Source organism: Chrysochloris asiatica, unplaced genomic scaffold (assembly GCF_000296735.1).
Source record: "Chrysochloris asiatica unplaced genomic scaffold, ChrAsi1.0 scaffold00173, whole genome shotgun sequence".
Classification (NCBI taxonomy): Eukaryota; Metazoa; Chordata; class Mammalia; order Afrosoricida; family Chrysochloridae; genus Chrysochloris; species Chrysochloris asiatica.
This window is the reverse complement of record NW_006408691.1, coordinates 2,072,372-2,093,151: the sequence shown is the minus strand read 5'-3', so window position 1 is coordinate 2,093,151 and position 20,780 is coordinate 2,072,372. Positions and strand designations below refer to the sequence as shown.

Genomic DNA, 20,780 nt, shown 5'->3' with positions numbered 1-20,780 from the left:
CTGCGATGGAGGAGGAAGTAACCCCTGCCTCAGTTTCCCCATAGGATATGGTCACGGTACTTTTCACTCCGACAGTGTCACAGAGCTGGGGTCACTCCGGTTTAGACACTGTGAGGTAGGGTCTGGAGTATGGGCGGGAGTAGGGGTCCCGGTCCAGAACATTTTGGCGCGGGGCGGGGTCGCCGGTGGCCTCACTTCCGCCGGACGCACCAGGAGCGGCGGGGGCGCGCCCGGGCAGATGGCGGCGGACGCGGGCGGTGGGCACAGGCCACGCCTGAGATTGAGCCGCCGCCGAAGGCTTACGTCGGAGGACAGGTGAGGCCGAGCAGGAGGGCCCGCGGTCCCGTTCCCTGGGAAAGTTGGGTGGTGAAGTCCCGGGCGAACTTAACACCTCCTGCCGGGAGAGCGTCCCCTCTACGCCACATGGAGGAGTCCCCTCCCCTCGCACCGCCCCTCTCCCGCCCTCTCGCTCCTTCCCACTCCCCGCCGCTGTTCTTCTCCCATGATGTTGAGCCCCTTACCCCATTTCATAACTTTCACCGGCAAAGTCCACTCCCTCTAGCAGTTGCCTTCTCTCCCCTCCCTTCACTGAGCTTTCCCTCCGCTGTGTAGCCCTTCGTTGACCGCCCCCCCACCCCATATCCTTAGGCCCTCCAGTGGCCGCCCCTGGTTCCTGCAGGAGACTGGGAGCGGGAACACAGAGCCCTGGGCTGAGCTTCTGCGTACTCTGCGCCCAGACGTGGACCTGGCCGACACGCCCCCTCCGCTTCCGTCCTTCCCACATCAGGTGCGTCCTGGGTCCCCACACCCTACACCTTACTGCCATCAGGTCCTGTCCTAGGGACACGGTGACTTTCGGGAATGCTGGCACTATCTAGACGCGTGGTACCACTTGGTTGAGGGTGGGCTGAGGACCCATGTCGGGGTCCATTGAAGTGTTGGACATGCTGTCGCGTCTGGTCAGATCTCCAGGCTGGCCCAGGCGGACCACCCTTACCTTTGCAGGATCCCCAGCAGAGCCCTGAGCACATGGTACCCTCTGAGATCTTCACTGTTGGGGGCAAGGTCTTTTCCTGGACGCCCTTTCCACCGGCTCCACAGCACAGCCGCTCCTATTGTCTGAACCGTGGGGCTGAAGGGTGCCCGGGTTCCCCCGTCCGGCCCCCATTCCAATGCTCTGAGCCCGAGCCCCAAGGGACCTCCAGCACCAAGGAGCCACAATCCGTGGAGGAGAAGCCACCATCTGTGGAGGAGACACCGACCCTCCGGTGCTGCCCCATGTGTCAGGTGGAATTCCGTACCACGTGAGTGGCCCACACCTCCGCCTCCCCCATGGCCCCCGCGGCCCCCGCGGCCCCCAGCCCTGTTTGGAAACCACATCGTTTTTAACAGGCCAACCATGTCAACTTGGCCCATATAAAGTCACACTTCATGCACAGAAAGCTGGGTGTATCTAGTGTGGCCCGCCTTACCCAGTTTACTGGGTTGGGAGTTCACCACCTGTCCAGGGATCTATCTTCTGGGGTACAAATTTAGGTCCACAAGACTCTCCAGGAGGCAGGGAGCCTATCCTCCATTTGGTAAAGCCCAAGACTCCAGCCCAGGGTACTTACCTTCAGGACCATGGCAGGCTGGGTCTGGTTCTGTGGACAAAGACTTCTAATATGAAGATCTGGTTGTGATGTCTGGAAAATTTTTTTTTTCCACTTAAAAACTGAAGATCTCTTTATGTCTTGTTTCTAACTAAGGGGTGGCTGTTTTTAGTGCCTTTGAGTCCATCGCATCCTATAGCCACTCTGTAAAGGGTTTCTGATGAGCGGCTGATGTGTTTCAACTACAGACCTTGCGGTTCACACCAGCCTTGCAGTCAAGTTCTTATCCTACAGTACCACTCTAGGACTCCAACTCGGGTGTAAAACCCAATTTTGCTAAGAAGTTGAAACTGCTCAGTGTGGGAGTCACATGTCTGGCTGGGTCAGGCCAGTTACCTGTGGAGCCTTTAACTTATCTCTCGCTGAATCTCAGCACTGACACGAAATCGTGGGCTCTGGACAGTAGGAATGAGCTAGTTGGCGCTAACCTAGTACAGACAGAACAGGCTTCTGGCAACCAACTGCTCCAGGTTTAGCAGGCCGGGAGAATGTGTGTGGAAATTACTTGCTATGTCTCTGGTTTTGGAGAATCAAAAACAGGTTGAAGGGGCATAGATTGCAAAGTTAGCCCCAAACTACAGGTTGAACCAGTTATCAAACTCTCTAGCATAAAATCATCTTAGATGCTTTTATTCAGAGAGGTGGGTACATATCTTAGAATCAGATGTCTAGGCAATTCCAATCTGTACACAAGAGCCAGGGTTGGGGGTGTGCCTCCAGCCAGCCATGTAGATGAAGCTGGTGTAGGAATGGGTTGGGTATCTTAGTCTTTGTTGGATGTGAATTAGTGATTCTTTTGTTTTAAGTTCTCATCAACATTGTAGCCTGTAGCACTGAGTATGACAGGGTAATGACACCTAGATCGTTTGGGGGTTGGGGAGTCTGAAAGGGCTGGTTTCTGGTCTTGGGAAGGTGACTGTCCCAGAAGGTGACTGTCCTAGGTGAATCCACAGGCGGGTAAAAGATGGGCTTGGCAGGAGGGTTGAGTACGAGAGAGCATTCCATTGTAGAGGGTGAGCCTGCCAAAGTACTTCTAGAAACTTCCCCAGCCTAGAACTGAAACCGAAATCAGTTGTTGCATACTTTACTCAGGAGCTCTGGTAGTGTAATGGTTACGAATTGGGCTGCGGACCTTAAGATCAGCAGTTCGAAACTAACAGTGGCTCCACGGGAGAAAGATGAGGCTTTCTACTCCCGTAAAGATTTACAGCCTTGGAAACCCTATACAGGGTTGCTGTGGGTCGGAACCAACTTGACGGCACTTAACAACAACAACAACATATTTCACTCTAATGCCAGCCCTGGGTGTATCAGAGCAGATTGTACTCCATGGAGTTTTCAATGGTGGATTTTTCCGAAGTAGATTACCAGGCCTAGTTTCTAAGACACCTCTTGGTGGACTTGAATCTCTGACCTGTCAGTTAGTAGTGTGTAATTGTTTGCTCCACACAAGGACTCCTGAGCCTGAAATGAAACTGGAGACTTAGAAAAATGCTTCAGAGCTCAGTGTGTCATTGTCTATACTTCCTTCTCATATTGGTGGTGGTGTTAAGTGCTGTCAAGGTGGTTCCGACTCATAGCAACCCTATGTAGGGTTTCTGAGGAGCAGCTGGTGGATTTGAACTGCCAGCCTTATGGCTTAAGACTGATTTTGTGGTTCAGCGTATTATCCTGCAGCGCCACATCAGGGGTATTTACATTGTTGTAAGCTGGAAGTCCTATTTGCTGACTGGTCCTAGCCAAACAGTGATCTTCTCTTAAAACAGTGAGATGCTGTTGGTCAGTACCCAAAAGCAGGACACAGAAGATCCTGGTGAAGGCTCTTAAGGAGGTTGCCTTTCCTGGTAGGAGCCCCTAACATTTGCATTGCCATCAGGGCTGCCCTGGCCCCTCCTCCTCACTTGGCGATGGTTGTGGTAGGGCTTTGTCTTTGGATCCTTTCAGTTTCTGGATGATCTATAAAAAGATTCCCCAAGACAGGGATATTTGAGAAAAACGCGTGTGTTTTGAGCTTTTAAACACTTGTTTAAAGAGCTTGGCAGAGTGCCGCTGAGTTTTCCGAAGTGGGTGTTGGTGATGTTAGGTCCAGGTTTCAGTGTGTCTGGAATGCTTCGAGCGTGTTCTTAGGTTTGATTGTAAACAAGACAGTGTACTTCAGCCAGAAGACAGGCCCACATTACAAGCAACAACAATGGTACTCCAACAGTTGGTGACCACTGGGCTGAGGAAGGCAGGGCAGCCCAGGCCCCTGGACAGGGGTCATGCACCTTGAGAAGGTGCGAGAGGGCCCAGATGAACAGCTAGACGCAGTCATTGATGCCATGGCAGTTGCTGGTGGTTGTTGCCTAACCATAATTTGACCAAAGTTTCTTGGAGTTATATTTCTTGGGGAAAGTTTGTAAGGACAGGACTCTTGAAATGATGCCTACTATCAACAGTTGGACCCCAAACTGGCTAGAGGCAAAGACCATTCTGTTTAGTCAGGTGACCTCGCCAGTGGACCCGCAATGTTGCACGTCTCGCGGGTCTGATGGTGAGGAGACAGCACCTGGGCTGGATAGTAGGGGGGCTCTGTGGGAGGTCTTCAGGTCCAGAGGCATTTTAATCATTGGCATCTCTGACTCACTGTGCCCACAGGTGAGAGGCGAGTCCAGACGTAGATGATCCCAGGTGCTGAGAGCAGGAGGTGGGAGGTGGGGGCGCTCTCGACAGTGCCTGGGAGCTGAGGCAGGGATGCGGTTCAGGCTGGAGGAATGGGAATGGGGGTGGAGGGAATGGACCGGCCTAGACAGACTGTGGGAAATTCCCGTGTAAGTGCAGAGTGCCCTGGGGGCGTTGAGCTGGAGATGTCAGAAGGGATGCCACTTGTTTTCAAGTGGCGGCGGTACTGGAAGGCTGTGTTTAGACTTGGGTTACCAGTGCCAGTCTGGGTCCCCTCTAATGTGTTAGGAAGTTGGTGTTGGGGGAAGGCGGAGAATGTGTCTTATGTGTTCAGAGCCATGCTGTGAAGACCTTTGACTGAGAAAACAGTTCCAACAATTTGGAAAAGGACATCTGTGAGCTAGTGAGGCCCATGTAGGGCCTTGAAGCCCTGAGCGTGGTCATGGATGGCCAGCTGTCTCTGTTCCCGCTGCAGCCAAGTTATGCCTCCAGCAGACCATTCATGATGTTGCCAACTTAACATCCATGCCAGGGTGTGAAGGTGCCTAAATGGATAATTTCTTGAATAAGAATCAGCACAAAAGGTGGCGATCACTTTCTAACTTCTCCATGATTCCTGACACCAGCTGCCCCCTCTTCTCTGCTAGCTTTGATTCACTGTAACGTTACAGAGCTCGGACCATACTTTACGCTCAGATGGTAAAAAGGCTACAACTCAGTAGGACACAAGAAGACACCTCAGCAGTAACAAGATACAACTAGACTCGGCATCTGGTTTGGAAGGGTCACCAAAGTGGAGAGTACATGCCACCTGTAGTCAGTAAGGACAGTTCTTGGAGCAAACAAGCTCCTATGGTAGCAGCTTTCAGACCTGTTTGCTTTAAGCGCTGTTCCAGGCTTCGGTGGCCAGAGTGCTTTGGCGGGGGGCAGGTGGGAGAGGCTCTGGTCTCTGAGGCTCTTTGGCTGGTGCTACGCTTGCTTCTCAGCTACCACAGCCCTCCGCAGGGATTGGGAGGATTTTCAGAATGGAGCTTCCGTGCTTTAGGGGATGTGTTTTTGTCAACCAGGAAGTTCCTGAGCCTCCATGTTCCAGGCTTTTAAAAGCTGCTCTTTCCTTGTCTCTTAGTGGGCAGGCTTCCTAGTCAGACCGGCCTAACAAATCTTCAGGGGTCATCCATGTCTTAGGTAAAATTTTCCAGAAAACCTAGAACAAAGGTGATTTCATACCTTGCAATATTTCTCTAAGGAGCTCTGGTAGCGTAGTGGTTACGAATCGGGCTGCGAACCTTAAGGTTAGCAGTTCGAAACTACCAGCTGTTCCGTGGGAGAAAGATGAGGCTTTCTGCTCCCGTCAAGATTTACAGCCTCGGAAACCCTGTACAGGGTCGCTATGGGTCGGAACCGACTCCACGGCACATAACAACAGTACTTCTCTAGTGTGGTGCTGTAAGATCAGGACTGGACTGCGGACCACAGAGTCTGTAGTTCAAGCCCACCAGTTGCTCCTTGGAAACCCTGTACAGTGTCGCTATGAGTTAGAACCGACTCGACAGCACTTCTGGTCAGAGATGTGCCTTTTTCCATCTGGCGCCATTGGGAACAGCAGCAGTTAAGTGTTTTCCAGCCCTGAGCCCTGCAGGCTTAAAACTCAGTCCAGGTGAGTTACCCATGTCCCCTTCACCTCACAGGCTATCCCAGCTGGACATTGATGGCCACCTGGCCCAGTGCTTGGCAGAGAGCACAGATGACATCATGTGGTGAAGTTGAGACCGGTGTTGAACACAGCCCTTGGGCACCTTACTAACTAACCCTGTGGAGGTGGGCAGCCTGGATACTGCCAGCGGCTCCGGTGCCTCCCCCACCCTGTGTCATCTCCACACCTGAATGTCAGCATTAAAGATGTCACATCGGAAGCAGGTTGACAGTGCCTTTGTGTGGGGACAGAGACGTTCGGTTCCTTTCTCTTTCCTGACATGCGTCCAAGCATTTGAACTCCGATTTGCCACAGTCAGAAAATCAGTGTACCTTTATGGGTACACGCTCCCAGGCAGGTAAGTGGCAGACATGTTGGCAGTGGAAAGCTCTATCAGCCCCACCTCTGGACAGTTGGCTGACCAGGGACTTAAGCATCCCCTAATCTCCATGCTTGAAATCTCTACATGGACTTGGATGATACATTATCCCAGACAGTTTTCAAGTACCCTCTCCGTTTATAGACCAAGAGGAGCACGAGCCCCGGGCAGACCCCCAGGTGGTCACTGTGCTGATCTGGCTTGGAAAGGGTGTGTGTTGACTGCTGTCCCTCGGGCTGGTATCAAACTCAGCATTCTGACCCCCCATTTCCATCATGGCGGCTGGAGAACTGTGGCAGGGGGTTGGGGTGAGATACAGTGTGGACAGCCTGGATTAATGTGGAGAGACTTAAGTTTTTCTTGGGAAAAAAAAAAAAAAAAAACCCCACAAAAATCACTTCCAGAACCTTTTTGTCTGAAAACTCATTATTACAGGTTGCATTGTGCCCTCTGCCTCCAGTTATTTGTGAAGTCCAAATATCTGCTTCCCTGTAATGTGAAATAGCATTTCTGAAAATGTCATCAGCTGAAGTGAGGCTCTGCTGGGATTGGGCGAGTCCCATCTCTGGAGGCAGGGAGGGCCTTGTAACGGAGGAGAGACAGACAGTGATAACTACAGCTGTAAGCCCGCGACCATCTGGGGTCACCCGAAGCCAGGAGGCAAGGATTCTTCCTCCTCGAGCCTTCTGAGAGAACCTGATCCTGCCAACCTCCTGAATTTGGACCGCCTGCTTCCCGAACTGTGGATGAATGAATGAATGTTCTTATCAGTCACCCACTTTCTGGTATATTGTCACCACAGCCAGAGGAGGCTCACACGTCTACTTTATTTCAATGAAAATAACAACAGTATCAGTGTTTTCTGACCGTCTTTAATGGATGTGAAGAACATGAACGGCCTTGGCCATGGAGGGTGAGCGTTATTGTCCACAGGAGGAAGCCGGCTGGCGAGGAGCTCTGCCGGGCCATTGTACAAATCACACTGATGTATCTACAGCTGTGCCGTCACCATCACCAGAGTCCCCGGGAACAACTTCAAAGGACCCGCGCTACAGCGTGATTTCTTTTTTTTTTCCCCAAACCACATCTGTAATTACATTCTTCCGCTTTTATAATTTATAAAACAATGAATGCATATAAAAATCTTCCCTTCATCATGAACAGAGCGTTCTCCATACATTTTGTACATGGGCAATCACACTGGTAACCGGCGAGCTATTTGGCAACACGGCGGCACTGTGGGTAAATTGCTGGATAAGCCTAAAAAGTCAAGGGCCCCACACAATTGCACAAACAAGTGTCACTGTGCCAAGAGCATCACAGTAACCCCTGTTGTGGGAGCGGGGCCCGCTGGAGGCAGTCTGTCCATCTCTGTGCGTGGACATCAGCACGTCCCAGCTGCCCTGCTTGAAGTTACATGTGACAGAGCCACTCATCAGCAACTGTCTGATGAACATCAATTGGGCAGTGGCTCTGGGAGACAATTCTCTGACCTGTTTTGCAGCCCCTGAGCCCACCTTTCTGGGTTATGAGCGGTGTGCTGGCTGTGTTACGACCCCATGTTGGGTAGAAGCTGCCCCAGCTCCAGAGTGGGGTGTCCAGGCCCCTGTACCACCAGGCATGCCTGGGGCAGTATGGGGACGGGCCGCTAGCACGTCAGCATATTGGCACTCCCGTCCTAGCACCGCGGGGCCTGGTGGATCCGAGGTGCTGCGTTCAGCACCAGACGCCATACCCTGAGAAGCCTGTGAGTCTGAGCAGGGACACCTTGGTCCCGGGTCTCTGCTCCTTCCTCACCACACCCTTCAGCCCCATGGTCCTGGTGTGTGGCTGCGTGCTGTGGAGACCTCAGGGAGGGATCTGGCTCTTGATTGGATGGGGCCTTAGGCCTCATTGTAGGTAGAACCTTCCCATACTCATCTGGACAGTGAGGGGTTCACAAATCCAAACATGGAGGGGACCCCTCTTTAAAGATTTTTAGAAAACCTAGAGTTTGGTTCTATAAGCCGCCCTTCATAGAGAAAGGCTGAGTGAATGTCCCAAGGCCTCGGCAGGTCTCAGAAGCAGGCAGGGAACTTTGCCAGGAAAAGGGGCTATCTGTGGACATCTAGACTTGCATGTGACCTTAAGCCAGGGCCTCGGGATACTCAGGTGCCATTGACTCTGACTCATGGTGACCTTTCTCTCCATGGGGTTTACAGCGGCTGAGTGTTTGGAAGTAGATTGCCAGGCCTTTCTTCCACGGCACCATGGAGTGGACTCGAACCTCTCCGTTAGCAGCTGAGCCTGTTCACCATTTGTGTCACCCAGGGACTCTCCAAGGGCTCTTCTTCATACACACATCCTTTTAAATCTCATTCTGAATACTGTATGACCCTCCAATAAAAACATCCCCCATAGATCCCACACAGGACACAAGACATCACGTAGGCACTGCTCCGTGTTTTCAGAAATGTATTTTGTGCAGATTTTAGTTTTTGATGTTCTCTTTTTTTTTTGGTCTGCGGGTGCTTTGGTAAGCCACGTGTTTAAAATCGCTAGGATCCAATTTTGCCATCACAGTCCAGTGCGCTGGCCAAGGCCAATGGTGCCCATCCGGTGAAGGTGACATCAGGTGAGTGACATGCGCCGTACGAAAATACTTGTTAAATATTAACAACAGGAACTTACCGGGACTTAGAAAATGTTCCGAGTCTGTACAAATTCTCCATCGCGGGGTGTCCCTTTAGGCACTTAGACTCCTGTCCCCCCACCTCTTATCTGATTGTGCACCTAGCACAGTGCCTCTGTGTGGGGGTGGCGTCGGGGTGCCCGGCACGTGCCACTGGGGAAAAAAGGCATCGGGAGGAAGCTTGGACATCATAGGTACACTTTATTCCCCCGGGACATTACACGCTCGCCCTCTTGGAGGAGCCGTTGGTGCATCAAGTTCAGTTTCTAAAAAGTGCGCGGCAGCCTCTCCCTGCACATGGGTACCGCAGCTCCGCCACCTCACACAGGCACAAGAAGCAGATTCCGTCTGCTGGGAGCCGGCCATCGGGCCCAGATGCCAAGACTGTTCTCTTCAGAGGAAGCGCCCACAGAAGCCTCACTCCACGGACCTGGCAGCGCGTGTCCCTCCCTGGCCGCACTCCAAGCCTCTCGCCCAGCCTGGCATGCATATGCTGTGGTTAAGGATAAAGTTAAAGGGTCATTCACACGGTGCGTCCCTGCAGGGCTGCCGCAGCCTCACACAGACTCCTCGGTGGAGAGCAGTAAGGGATTGATGTACTCGAAGCCTTCAAACTCGGATTGGTCAATCCGCTTGATGGCGTCCCTGTGGGTGAAGGAGAGAGAGAATCAAGAATGTCTCCCTGGGTTTCTACCCTCATAGGATTCCTCAGGCCAAACCCACAGCTGTATGCTGTGGAGTCCATTCAGAAACTCGGTCACCCTCGATGACGGAGTAGGACTGCCCCATAGGATTTTCTTGGCTGTGATCTTTAGGAAAGCAGATTGCCAGGGTATTTCTTCCATGGAGCCACTGCTGGGCTCAAATGACCAATGTTTTGGTTAGCAAACATACGCTTAACTGTTGCACCAACCATGGTAGGAAATTGAAAAGGTATTGACTTCAGCCAAGCGTGGACCTCTCTCCCATAGGCCAGATGCCTGGAATCACAGTCACCCCACCCATCAGCTCAGCACGAGAGCCCTGATTCCCCTGGTAGAACTTACTCGTCGTCTGGGGTGAGCTGCACCGGCTCGCTGGTGAACTGCGCGTCAAAGTTGTCCAGACCATAGTCGTCTGTGATCTGTGGCTGGAACGGAGGGAGGGCTTGCTTCTTCTCCAGCTTGGAAAACAACACAGGAAATACCTGGTCAGGGCTGTGCGTAACCTCGGCGAGGTTCAGTCTGCGTGTGCACGCAAACCACAAAAAGGACGATAATTGGTGTTTAAATGCTAGGGGTCAGTCAGAAAGTACTGTTGCAAAATCGTTAAGTGCTGTCGAGTTGATTCCAACTCACAGCGACCCTGGACAGGGTTTCTGAGGCTGTCTATGGGAGCAGAAAGCCTCATCTTTCTCCTGAGGGGCAGCTAATGGACTCAAACGGCTGACCTTGTGGTTAGCAGTCCAGTTCTTATCCTACAAAGCCACAGTGCTTCCTACAAAATTCACAGAAACCTTTATTTTAAATACTAAGATGTGAAGCTATTATTTCTCAGTATCTATGACTATACGCTTTTGAAGGTGGTCTTTTCTTCTCTCCAATGCTTTTCTGAAGAACTCTGCATTCTTCTACTTACACCACATGAACGGGGCAGTTCTGACATCCCCGAGGGACTCAAATCTTTTCAATGTCCTTTGAGTTTGGGGAACAAGAAGTCTGAAGGGGTAAGATCAGGGCTGTAGGGTAGATGGAGTAAGGTTTTCCAACAAAGTTCTCCCAGGACAGCCCTTGTTACCCTGCAAGAATAAGCAGGATGAGGGTAGGGGCAGTAGCCCTGGGAGGTGCCACCATGCCATTCAAAAGGCATGTCATAGTACCCTCTGCCCACGTAGGAGGCGCTGAAGGAGGGGCAAGTGTCTGGCTGGAACCCACCACACCCTATGAGGATGCACTCCCCAAAGTCCGGAACGGCTGGTAGATAGGTAGCGGGCCTATTTTCTCTTGTTGGTTCACCTTTGTTCTATGATTTTTCTGTGGTGCTGCTAATTTCCGTGTTCCAGGCATGGAGGTGGCAGTTGTAACTCAGACCCGCCCACTACCAAAGGCAGAAATCTGGACAGACTATGAACACTCCCTGCTTTGGGGGTAAAGAGGAACACACCAGGAGCAGAGCTGGGAGGAGCTAGGAGAAACTGGGAGGAGCTAGAAGCTGGGAGGAGCTAGGAGGAGCTGAGGGAGCTGGGAGAAGTGGAGCTTGGAAGAACGTGGTCTGGATGGGAGGCCTGAGCAGTCACAGAGTGGAAACCAAAGGCCCCATCCACCAAATGATTTGCATCGGTGAGTTTTCAGGTGCTACATCTGGCAGGCAATGGAGAGATGCTCAGCTCAGGGATGTCTCAACATATAGGCAGAGCAGATGAGTGGCCAGGGTCCTAGGTGGGAAGTCCCCCGCAGGGCCTACTTGTGCTCCTGGGGCCTGAGGGAGACAGGCCATTCCAGCAAGGGGTGGGCACTGTGACAAAGGACTTGGCAGCTCTGCTAAATCTCCACTGAAACCCCAGATGGAAGATATCCTCACCTTGGTTAAGGCCTATGAGTAGAGTGCACAGGTTACAGTGGGTGGACTTTGTGCAGCCCACTGATTTAACTCCCACACCATCAGTCCTCAAGGACCCCCCAAGGGCAGAGCACACACCATCACTTGGCACTGCCTTGGCTGATGACCCCACCTGGACTCCTGTATAAAAGTGTGTATGAATGTTCCTCACCCATCTGTCAGCTTGTCATCCTGTGGCAGCTTGTGTGTTGCTATGACACTGGGAGCTAAGCTAGGAGTATTTTAATTATTAGCAGGGTCACCCAAAGCCGAGAGGTTTCAGCAGAGCTGCCACAGTAAAAGACCAGCAGGAAAGGCCTGGGGCTCTACTTCTGAAATCAGCCAATGACAACCCGTGGATCACAAGAGACTGTTGCCGGGTCCCAGGCAGGAAGAGAAGCACCCTCGGCTGAGACTACACAGTGGTTGCATACATAACACAGGTTGTTCAGGAGGCTAAGAGCCGACCCAATGACAACTAAGAAAACTGCAGGAGAGATACCAGGCTCTCAGTTTACAATAGCCCGCTGAGCTATGGGCCTCCATCCCAACCCACCCTCCTTGTGAGTTGCTCCACAGATGAACGTGACCATGTTGGGGTGGGAGTGGGAGTGGGCTGCCAGGCAAGCTGGGGCCAGCAGATCCCTTTCCTCAAAGCCGGCCTTTCACTTCTGTTTCCGCTGAAGCTGATTTCCAAACATTTGTCTAATTAGCTAACTAGTCTTCTGTCCTGTCAAATGCATATATTGGAAATCATATCTCAGTCCCTTTGCAAAAGTTTCTGTGTTCTGATACAATGTAGGTTCAAGTTTTCTTTGAATGCTGGGATCCAAAATAGGTGTCTCACACACAGGCCACCTGTCAACCACATGTATGGGTGACTGAACGCGGCCAACAAAGGTAGACTTGAAGCTGACCACAAATACGAAGGCAACCCTCCTCAGGGCCCCAAGGGGAATGGGGTGGTACACAGCAGACAGCCCCTTGCATCCCCCACGGTCGAGACTGCCAAGAGTCCCTTCTGAGACTCATCCTGCTGTTCTTGGGTTCCTTATTTTGGACTCAAATCTGTGCTTCTAAACCACTTCTGCCGTCCTCCTCTGTCCTCTGGGCTCTGGAAGGTGCCCACCTCAAGCCTTTAGGTTCATCCTACTCCTGGTGTGGCACTGTGGGTTAATGCACCAGACTGCAAAGCCGTTTGAACTACCAGATCGGCGGTTCAAGCTCACCAGCTGATCCTCGGAAACTCTATACAGGGTCGCTATGGGTTGGAACCGGCTCGACGGCACTTAACAACAACAACTCCACCCAAGCATCCAGGAGCCTCGTGTCCACGCAGATGGGTCTCGACCACTCAGAGGGCTGCTACCACTCCTGGGACCCTTCCGCACTTCCCTCGGCATACGGGTGTCCCCACCCTATTCACCACGGGGAGTTAGTAGCCTGGGATTGCCTTTACCAGGTCCCAGTCGATACTGCGGAAGAAGGCATGAGACTTGATGTCCGAGAATCCTGTCTGGGGGCGGCAGCCGAGCCTCTCTTTGGGGTCCTGGGTCAGAGTTCAAACAAGGACAAGTCAGTAGCAAGCAAGGACCTCACTCAACAAGGGCGCCCGCTCTCTAGGAAGGGGTCTAGCACGCTTCTGTCCCCACACTGGCCCTTTGGGGGCCATTCTCTGGACACTCCTTGGAATGCAGAGCTCTGTGCCTCTGTTCACTGCAGAGATGAAGAACCAGGAGCACAGTGATTCACCGCCCCCCCCACCTCCCCACAAACATGCGCAGACACACAGACATAGATGTACACAGGCACACAAAGATGTGTATGTGTGCACTTACCTTGTTTAAAAATCCTTTGAGGACGTGGGAGGCTTTGACGGAGAGGAAACGCGGGATCCGAATGGGCTTCTCCAGTATCACTGCAGGGGTGGGGGGACCAGTGAGAAAGTGTCCCTCCACTGTGCCCTGACTCTATGCTTAGAACGAACCCAGCAGTCTACTCAGTGGTCCCCTGGCTTTCTGAATAATTAGTCACCCCGAGACCCTGCCTGTATCCTGAAAGCTCTCAAACATGCCAGAGAGTCAGCACCTGTACCTCCCAGCTACTTTTTTCTTGATCCGGTAATAACAGGAACCACCTGCACCAGATTTACATATGCACTGGTGAGCTCCACCCCTGCTGCCTTCTGTTCTTTGGCCACCAGAGGGCGCCTGTGAGACAGTTGTGCTCTGGACCACAGCAACCCTTTGCTTAGGCTTCCGGGCAGATGGGAAGGCCAGTGCTCAAGGTGAATGTGGGTTGGGGAAGTGAACCAGGGCTCAGTCAAAGTGGGCCTGAGATACCCTGCCTATCACCCTGCCTGGGGCTGCCCACACTTGATGGCCCTTTCTGTCTGCCTGAGAGTAGGTCTGAAGAGTAGGGGGCATGGTTACCCTGGGTGTTTGCAAATCACCAAGCACAGGTGCTCTTTTACAAGTGGGTCCCAGTCTGAGCAGCTAAGTGCTGGACTCTTCCACCTACATCTATGAAACATGAAGGAACCTCTAAGAACAAAGGGAGGAAGTGGTGGGCACGACTGGGTCTCGCATGGAAGAGGTAGTCACATACCTTGGAAAAGGTAGTCCTCCGTGTTCATGTCAGGGTTGTCGGTGATGATGTCAAAGGGGGATCGCCCAGCCATCATTTCAAACATCAACACACCGAGGGCCCACCAGTCCACGCTGAACCCTGGGAAGAGCATGCTGATCATGCCAAGTGGTTAGTCACACTGAGCAGCCGACTGCATGCAGTCATGGCTGGTTTGCTGAGACAGAGTTTGAACCAAGCACACATGGAGGAATGGGAACCGACATTTCTTTGGTCATGGTTGAGGTTTTGTGTGTTTTTAGAAAAGAGAAGCACCACCTGTCCAGGTGGGTGACTGTCCTTTTCTTGTCTCTCTTGTTGACGGTCACAAGTCTACCTCGAAATCACCAATGAGTTGTATTAACCCTGACTCATGTGACCCAATGGACAATGGGATGCGACCCTGCCTGGGGTCTGTGTCATCCTCATGTTCGGGTGGGGCAGGACCATTATGATTCATAGAGTTTTCAGTGGCTGAAATTTGAAAGTAGATCTCTAGGCCTTTCTACCTAGTTTGTCTCTGTCCGGAAGCTATGCTGAAACCTGGTCAGCATGTCAGCAACAAGCAAGCCTCCAGTGACAGATGGGTGGTGACTGAGCAGGAGGTATCTTAGCTGGGAATGGAGACTAGCTCTCCCAGTTGGAAGGCGAGAAGTCCATCTTGAGGTCCCTCACGCTCTGATGTTGCATAGCTTGCTAAGGTCATCACCTGGTCTTGGAACTTAACCAGAGCATCTACGACCACGGAATGTTTACGACAGATCAAATCTGTCAGATTTCTTTCTTGTTTATGGTTTTAACTAAGCTTTAAAAAACTCAATCACCAAGATTATACAGATACATTTCTGTATCATCTTCTGTTTGTTTTCCCCCCTAATGTTCAAATGATGACTCTGAAACACATTCTGGTGTGGGGGAAACAGCTGCCCTAGTGTTAAAGCAATACAATAGTGCACCCACCTGGATAGGCTGAGATGCCACTCAGTCATACAGAGTCCCCACCTGGGTCAAACTGTACTCTCCCTCTGGCCCACTGACCTGCCAGCCTTCCTTCCTTGAGACCAAGTACCTGTGATCATAGATGCTTCCCAGGTGTGCGTAAGCTGACAAGGCAGGTTAGCCAGCCCACCCTGCCTCCCACCCCCAAGCTTAATGGTGAAACATTTAAAAATATTTATTGGTATAATTGTGGTGGGTTTCATTAAAAACACTCAGCTATGAACATGTGTAACCTAATGTGTGCACACACTCATTTGTTTCACAACCAGACCTGGAAGCTGAGGTGGCTTGGAAGGATGCCTCTGACCATCACAGACCATGATTTTGTCTCGCCCCCCCACTAGCGGGCTGTATGTACCATGGATGATACGCTGACCGCTGTCTGCCTGGGCTTTGGGCATCATTTCCTCCTTCCTTGATAGGAGGCATCCTGTCCTGTGTTCTGCACCCAATGGCATCTGGGAAGTTACCAGGTGTGAGTAAAGGGCGGGAGCCAGATGCCACAACCCAAGTGGGGCAAATATACAGGCGTGTGCATGCAAGTGAGCACACGCCTGTATATTTGTGTGTCTGTGTGTGTGTGTGTGTGTGTGAGTGGGCTTTTTGTGTTAGTTGTAAAACAGTCCATGAAGACCCTCTTCCAGGTCACGGACTCCTTGCTTCTGAATCTGACCCTCAATGGAGTTGGTCCAAGCAGGACCCTCTACCCCTTCTGGGTCTGCTCTATGGCCATGTCTTCCAGAAGAGCAGATAGCCCAGGGGTGATGACCATACAGGCCTGGCAGATGAGTCAGGGAACTTCCCCCTCCCCTACAGCTCTGGGCTCACCGTATTCCTCTCCCCGCAGGATTTCTGGGGCGATGTAATTTGGGGTTCCGCAGAAAGTGCTCGTGGTGTCGCCGGGGCCCAGGCCTTCCTGTGGGGACAGAACTTAGTGACCGGCGGGGGATGCAACCTGTGGGGGAACCCACCAGTGCAGGACCACTGGGGCAGGAGGGCTACTGACGGCTGTCTGGCGGCTGACCTTGCACATGCCATAGTCGGTCAGCTTGATGTGCCCGTCTGCGTCCAGCAGCACGTTGTCCAGTTTCAGGTCCCGGTAGATGATCCCCCTCTCATGCAGGAAGTTAAGTGCGATGCAGATTTCTGCGGCATAGAACCTGGGGGCGGCCGGGGGCGGCCTGTCAGCTGGGATGGAAAGTTGCACAGAGAGGCACCTGGGAAGGGCCACCGGGGACCCCCACACCCTTTGAAGGTGGCCCAGAAAGACTTTCAGGTGAGGAGGGGGCTGTTCCTGATTATCACTTGCCTTTCCCCAGAGAGTTGTAAGGGGGCTTATAAACCACAAACATTTTTTCTCTTAAGTGAGAAAAACTAGACAATGGATGGTGCTGGAAAACTAAACAGGGTGGTGGAGGTAAGCAAGGCTCCAAATGCACCCGAGTCCCTTCTCGAGGTCCCCTCCCGGGGGTCCTGAGGCTGTCAGGGAAAGGCATCAGCTGACCCTGGAGTTGAGTGAGGAGCACACGTCGTCCTTTAATGTCTCACAAAGAGCAGGGTTTGTGTAGCTCCTTGTGCAGAATGTTAGGAGGACTCCATGCCCCCACACCATGACCCTGAGCTTGCCCCAACCCAGTTCCTTCTGTTGGACTCACTGCTGAGCCCCTGACCACCGGCCCCCTCTGAGGTGCCCCTCACCTGGCGTGCTCCTCCGGAAGCTTCCGCTGCCTCTGCATGTGGAACATGAGGTCCCCCCCGTTGACATACTCGATGACCAGGAACAGCCTGAATGGGAGACAAGGTGTGGTTGGAGCCTGGACTTGGCAGTCGTTGGAATGCATGGACATTGAACATAAAGAGCTAGCATAACAGAAGCTCCTACGCTGAAATGAGTTCCTGGGTGGTTGGAGATTCCAAACCACTCAGAGGCACCTAGTGGGGCAGGAGAGAAGGCCTGACTCTCTATTTCCAAAATGTCATTGAAAACCAGAGGCAGTTTCATTGTGACCCACACAGGGGCATCAGAGTCGACTCAAAGCTTCCAGGAAGTTTACTTTTAAATTAAAGTGAAATGGTGTCTAGTCCTAGTAGGTCTCCTTTGGCATCTTTCCTCCCGTTGTTGACAATCTATTTTGTCTGCTTTTCTCTCATGTGGCCAAGAATGAGCTCGGATTACCTGCTGGCTCCCAATGTCAGCAAGGAAAACCTCACAGGCTACATCCCACTCCTGAGTCTGTGAGGGCCCTTCTTGGCGGGAAGCCCTAGGACTGGTCTTTGCTATCCAGAGGCAACATGCTGCCCATGCGTAGAATGCAGTTCCATTCCGACCTGCACTTTGACAGAGTCAAACTCAGATTCAGGAAGAACAGAAATGCTTTCAGCCACCTGTCAGAGTTGCCCGAGTCCCTAATGGTGCAGGTCTGTCTCTGGGTACATGGCAACAAAGGTAAGAAATGAAGCCAGGTGAGGAACCAGAGCTTCAGCAGTGGGTAGGTGACCCCCTACCCCCCAAGTAGGTGTCAGAGCAGACAAGAGTGAATGGGTGTGGGAGGGAGGAGCCCAGAGTCTGGGACACTCTGGGGGTAGAGTGGCGGGCTGGGGATGTGACATTGAATTTGGGGGTGTGTTTCTTTGTGGTATTAATGAGGCAGGGTTAGTGTATATGAAAGAGCAGACAATGCCTGGCAACTGGAGGCTCTCTCAGGATTGAAGGCCTGGGCTCTAAGGAAACAAGGACCCTTCCCCAAAGCCCACCCTCCTTTCTAGCCTTTAAATTGTGAGAGAGTAAAATTCTTTGGCTAGAGTCGCCCACTGTGGCGCTGCCATTGCAGTAGCACTAGAGAAGTAAGACACTGGGACAATTGAGCAGGAAGGAGGCCACCACGGGGAATAGAGGGAGGGAGGGAGGTGGGGCAGGTGCCCCAGATCCAGGGTGAGCCACAGGGCAGCGGCCTGGACTGGGAGGTGGTGATTGACAGAAGGGCTTGGAGCAGGCCTGCTAATGGACTGGTGAGGGTGGGAAGGAAAGGCAGGCATCTCCTAGGACCTGGTGTCCTTTTCCATGCTGGGCAGACATGGAACAGCAAGGCTTGGGGAGGCTCCAGAGCTCCAGCATGTGAAGTGCCAGCCGGCCCTTCAAGCAGCGAACTTGTGGGGGCAGTGGGGGTCAGGGAGAAGTCAGGGTGTAGGTGGTGTTTTTGGCACATTGAGTGATTTGAAGACACAAAGCTAGGTGATGTCTCCCAGACTACCACACAGGGCCTTCGTGTCTGCAAACAGCCAGCCACGTGATTCCCTTTATCACCATCCTCTCTGCACTGTATTAAGATTCCATTTTCAAAAATTAAGCTCACGCACCATTTTCCAGAAATACCCGCTGAGGGCACCTTGTAGGTTCTAGGTCAAAGGCTCCTTTCTCGCCTGGAATTGTCTACTTGCCTCTGGCACATTTGCTGGCCAGAAGGGGGGTAAATTTGGGAAGGAACAAGCAAATCTATGATTCTTTTTTCTTCCTCCTAGTTCTAACAGAGTCTTGACATCCTGGGGCTTGACCCCATTGATTAAATGATTTGTAAATGACACGTCTGTCCTCAGTCAGCTCTGAGTGCCCAGAGGTAGATTTACAGAAAGTAGGTTCACTGGCTGAATACATCCAGAAAGTTTTTGATTCCATATTCAGATTCGAAACAACTCCTTAAAATAAACAAAGCAGAAACGGAAACAAAACTGAATGAATGGCAAGTGAGGAGTTGTGTCAAACTCAGCACAGTTGTTTGGAGGCAGGGGGTGGAGGTAGTGGTTCATTCTGCTTTGACTCAGTTTCCACGCCACCAAAGGACATGCATGCTGTGAAATTCTCTATTAACTTTACCCATGACCCTTGCCCAGTGGCCCTCAAAAGATATACGGTCTGGTCCTTTGTTGAAAAAGTTTGCTGACCCCTGGGACAATCACAACAACAAAAACAATAGCTGTTATTGATATCATTCACTATTGTCAAGTGCTATTCTAAGTACATCATTTATTAATTGTTGTGAAGTGCTGTCGAGTTGGTTCTGACTCATAGCACCCCCTATCTAGGGTTTCCGAGGAGCAGTTGGTAAGATTGAACTGCCCATCTTGTGGTCCAGTGCTTATCCTACAGCACAACACTAGGACTAATGAGCTCATTTAATTGTTCTCACAACCCAGTGGGAGTCCCAGTGTGGCACTGTGGGTTAATGTGCTGGACTGCAAGGTCGGTTTGAACCGCAAGATTGGCAGCCCAAGCTCAGCAGATGCTTCCTGGAAACCCTTTATAGGGTCACTATGAGTTGGAACTAGGGAATCCTGGTGTGGCGCTGTGGGTTAATGCGTCAGATTGCAAAGCCATTTGAACTGCAAGGAAGACAGTTCAAGCTCACCAGATGCTCCTGAGAAACCCTATACAGGGTTGCTATGGGTCAGAACCAACTTGAAGGCACTTAACAACAACGAGTTGGAACTGACTCAACAGCACTTAACAACAACTATAACAACTAAGTGGAAACCCTGGTGTGGCACTGTAGGATCGACACTAGACTGCTAACCACAAGGTTGGTGGTTCAAACCCACCAGCCGCTCCTCAGAAACACTATATAGGGCTGCTATGAGTCAGAGCGGACTCGATGGCATTTAACAAGTAACAACTGTGTGGAGTAAGTTCTGTGGAGATGGTCTGACCTTGGAAGATACTTGTTGTTAGGTGTCATCAAGTCAAGTCAGTTCCGGCTCATAGCGACCCTATAGAGGGTTTCTGAGGAGTGGCTGGTGGGTTTGAACTGTCAACCTTATAGTTTGCAGTCCAGTGCTGTGGATAGCACCACACCAAAAGTCCAGAAGATACTTGTTGTTGTTGTTGTTGTTGTTAGGTGCCATCGAGTCGGTACCAACCCATAGCGACCTTATGCACAGCAGAACAAAACACTGCACGATCCTGGGCCAACCTCACTATTGTTGCCATGCTTGAGTCCATCGATGCTGCCACTTGGCCTATCCATCTCATTGGGGGTCTTCCTCTTTTTCTCTGACGCTCCACCTTACCAAACATGATATCCTTCTCCAGGGACTGGTCCCTCCTGACAATATGTACAAAGTATAAGAGACAAAGTTTGGCCATCTTGGCCTCTAAGGAGCACTCTGGCTGCAATTCTTCCAAAACAGATCTGTTGGTTCTTTTGGCAACCCATGGCACTTTCAGTATTCTCCTCCAACACCATAACTCAAAGGTATCAATTCTTCTATGGTCTTCCTTACTCACTGTTCAGCTTTCACATGCATATAAGGTTATTGAAAACACTATGGCTTGGGTCAAGCGCACCTTAGTCCTCAACCTGACATATTTGCTCTTCAACATTTTAAAAAGGTCTTGTGCAGCAGATTTGCTTAATGCAATACATTGTTTGATCTCTTGACTGCTGCTTCCCTGAGTGTTGATAGTTGATCCAGGAAGAATGAAGTCCTTGACAACCTCAATCTTTTCTATGTTGATAAGAATGTTGTTTA

General features: G+C 51.6%; 2 protein-coding genes across 2 annotated transcripts in view; one reads left to right on the top strand and one right to left on the bottom strand.

The window, feature by feature from the left end:
- The first annotated feature begins 238 nt into the window (after positions 1–238).
- LOC102825538 (Fanconi anemia-associated protein of 20 kDa-like) lies at positions 239–7,445 on the top strand. The gene is made up of 6 exons (XM_006871777.1): positions 239–315; positions 649–787; positions 1,006–1,297; positions 2,347–2,353; positions 6,002–6,070; positions 7,319–7,445. The coding sequence occupies exons 1-6, from the start codon at positions 239–241 to the stop codon at positions 7,443–7,445; spliced, it is 711 nt and encodes a 236-aa protein (XP_006871839.1).
- Positions 7,446–9,613: 2,168 nt separating this feature from the next.
- Positions 9,614–20,780, bottom strand: part of PRKCZ (protein kinase C, zeta) — a 148,295-nt gene continuing 137,128 nt past the window's right edge. The window contains exons 11-18 of the mRNA XM_006871728.1: positions 16,956–17,042; positions 16,282–16,417; positions 16,086–16,173; positions 14,241–14,360; positions 13,472–13,551; positions 13,093–13,182; positions 10,103–10,218; positions 9,614–9,701 (exon numbers count right to left, since the gene is read on the bottom strand). Coding sequence (XP_006871790.1) covers positions 9,614–9,701; positions 10,103–10,218; positions 13,093–13,182; positions 13,472–13,551; positions 14,241–14,360; positions 16,086–16,173; positions 16,282–16,417; positions 16,956–17,042 — 805 coding nt within the window. The remainder of the gene's footprint in view (positions 9,702–10,102; positions 10,219–13,092; positions 13,183–13,471; positions 13,552–14,240; positions 14,361–16,085; positions 16,174–16,281; positions 16,418–16,955; positions 17,043–20,780) is intronic.